General features: G+C 37.5%; 1 protein-coding gene across 1 annotated transcript; it reads right to left on the bottom strand.

Moving 5' to 3' along the window:
- Positions 1-280: 280 nt before the first annotated feature.
- On the bottom strand, positions 281-1,392 carry LOC139900433 (uncharacterized). Its single transcript, XM_071883205.1, has 2 exons — positions 582-1,392; positions 281-492 (listed from the first exon to the last, which is right to left on the bottom strand). Exons 1-2 carry the CDS (start codon positions 1,390-1,392, stop codon positions 281-283), a joined length of 1,023 nt encoding a protein of 340 aa, XP_071739306.1.
- Between the last annotated feature and the right edge of the window lie 440 nt (positions 1,393-1,832).

Below are 1,832 nucleotides of genomic sequence, written 5' to 3'. Positions count from 1 at the left end.
AAACCATCGGGTCCAGGTGCCTTGTCCGAATCACATCTATTTATTGATTCCCAGATTTACAACTCAGAAAAAGGGGCTTCCAACAGTTGTTGATCTTCGTGGTTTATTTTCGAGAAGTTAAGATGCTCAATGGAATCGAAATCAGGGTTGCTGGTATTATTCTGTTCGAATAATTTTGTAAAGTGCCCAAGAATCTCATCCTTAATTGCATCAGGTGATTCGACCCATGTACCATTTATGTATAACCCTCTGATGCTCGACTTATTGTTGTTCCTTCGGATCATGGAATGGAAAAAGATGTGTTGTCATCTCCCTCTGCCGCCCACCTAAGTCGGGCCTTTTGCCTTAACATGGAGGCCTTTTCTTTTTCCAACTTTAATCTCATTGCATGGGCCTGAAGCCACTCAATTCTTTCTAGATCCGAGATCAAACCTGCTTCTGCCTTACATTCGAGCTCATCCGTAGCTTTCTTCCATTTGTTCAATTTAGTATCTAAAGGGCCATATTTGAATTTACTCCACTTCCTGAGTGCTTCTTTCACATTTTTAGTTTGTTTCCGAAGATGCAGTCAGGCCTTGAACCAGTGACGTTTAGATTCCAAGCCTCGATGATAATTTGTTCAACCTCTTTACTTTCGAGCCAGATGTTAAAGATCTTGAATGGCTTGGGACCAAAATTTTGGTTACTGTCCCGTAGCATTAAAGGGTAGTGATCAAGGGAGTTTCGGTCTAAGGTTATGGTTGAAACATCACCCCAGGAATTGATAAAAGCTTCGGAGACAAGAAACCAATCCAATTTACTAAATTTTTTTCCATCGTAACTAATTCTTGTGAATTTCTTACCTAAAAGTGGAACTTCGATTAGATGACTTTGTTCTATGAAATTGTTGAAAAGCTTTGCTCTACGTTCTATGAAAATAGAGTTTTGTCGTTCATCTTGCGATCTAACTTCATTAAAGTCACCACCTATCACCCATTCATCATTATCAAAAGACATCAAATCTTGCAAGCTGTCCCAGAACTTCTTTTTTTCGTCATCTTTATGCGGCCCATAGACGTTTACCACTATCGTTTCATTCATTTTTCCTTGCCATTTCCCTCGGATCGCCAGAAAAAATTGTCCTTCTACAGCATCCATTACATCAACGATATTGGGATCCCACAATAGTAACATACCTCCCGATTGACCTACCTTTTCTTTTTGCAAATAACGGACATTTGAAGAACCCCATATAAACTCAATCCATTTGTCATCTACTCGATTGCATTTACGTTCTTGTATCAACACAACTTCTGGACGTTCATTTAAGCGTAATCTCCTGAACCACCCTATCTTACTATCCGAATCATCATCTTTCCCGAAACCACGTATATTGATTGATACTATCTTCATTGGGAAACTATATAAAACTGAGAGACAATAAGATGGGTATGTCATTGGGGGTTAGAACCCCAACGTAACCCTAACTTATTTCCAAATTCATTCAGACCCACACTGTCTGACGATTCATTCGACTTTGCTTTGAACTTGAACATATGATACAAGTAAACAATGACTAAAATAATACTCCGTGTATGATTCACTGTATACAACACCATATAAATTTAGCTCAGAGCCTTATAATATATACTCTTCTAACAACTATCCAGTATACACTTATCATTTAAATTTAAAGTGAGTAAATTTCTTCATATATTTTTTTTTCCTACAACATTAACTAATTTAAGCAGAAGTAACTACATGAAAGTTGATTTTGGGCCACTTTCAACCCATTCATTCTTTTAACCCACATCAACCATGAAAATAACTTGCTTCATATACGTGATATAACA

Source organism: Rutidosis leptorrhynchoides, chromosome 3, assembly GCF_046630445.1.
Source record: "Rutidosis leptorrhynchoides isolate AG116_Rl617_1_P2 chromosome 3, CSIRO_AGI_Rlap_v1, whole genome shotgun sequence".
NCBI classification, from domain to species: Eukaryota; Viridiplantae; Streptophyta; class Magnoliopsida; order Asterales; family Asteraceae; genus Rutidosis; species Rutidosis leptorrhynchoides.
Note: the sequence above shows the minus strand (reverse complement) of the source record. Positions and strands in the feature narration are given on the sequence as shown.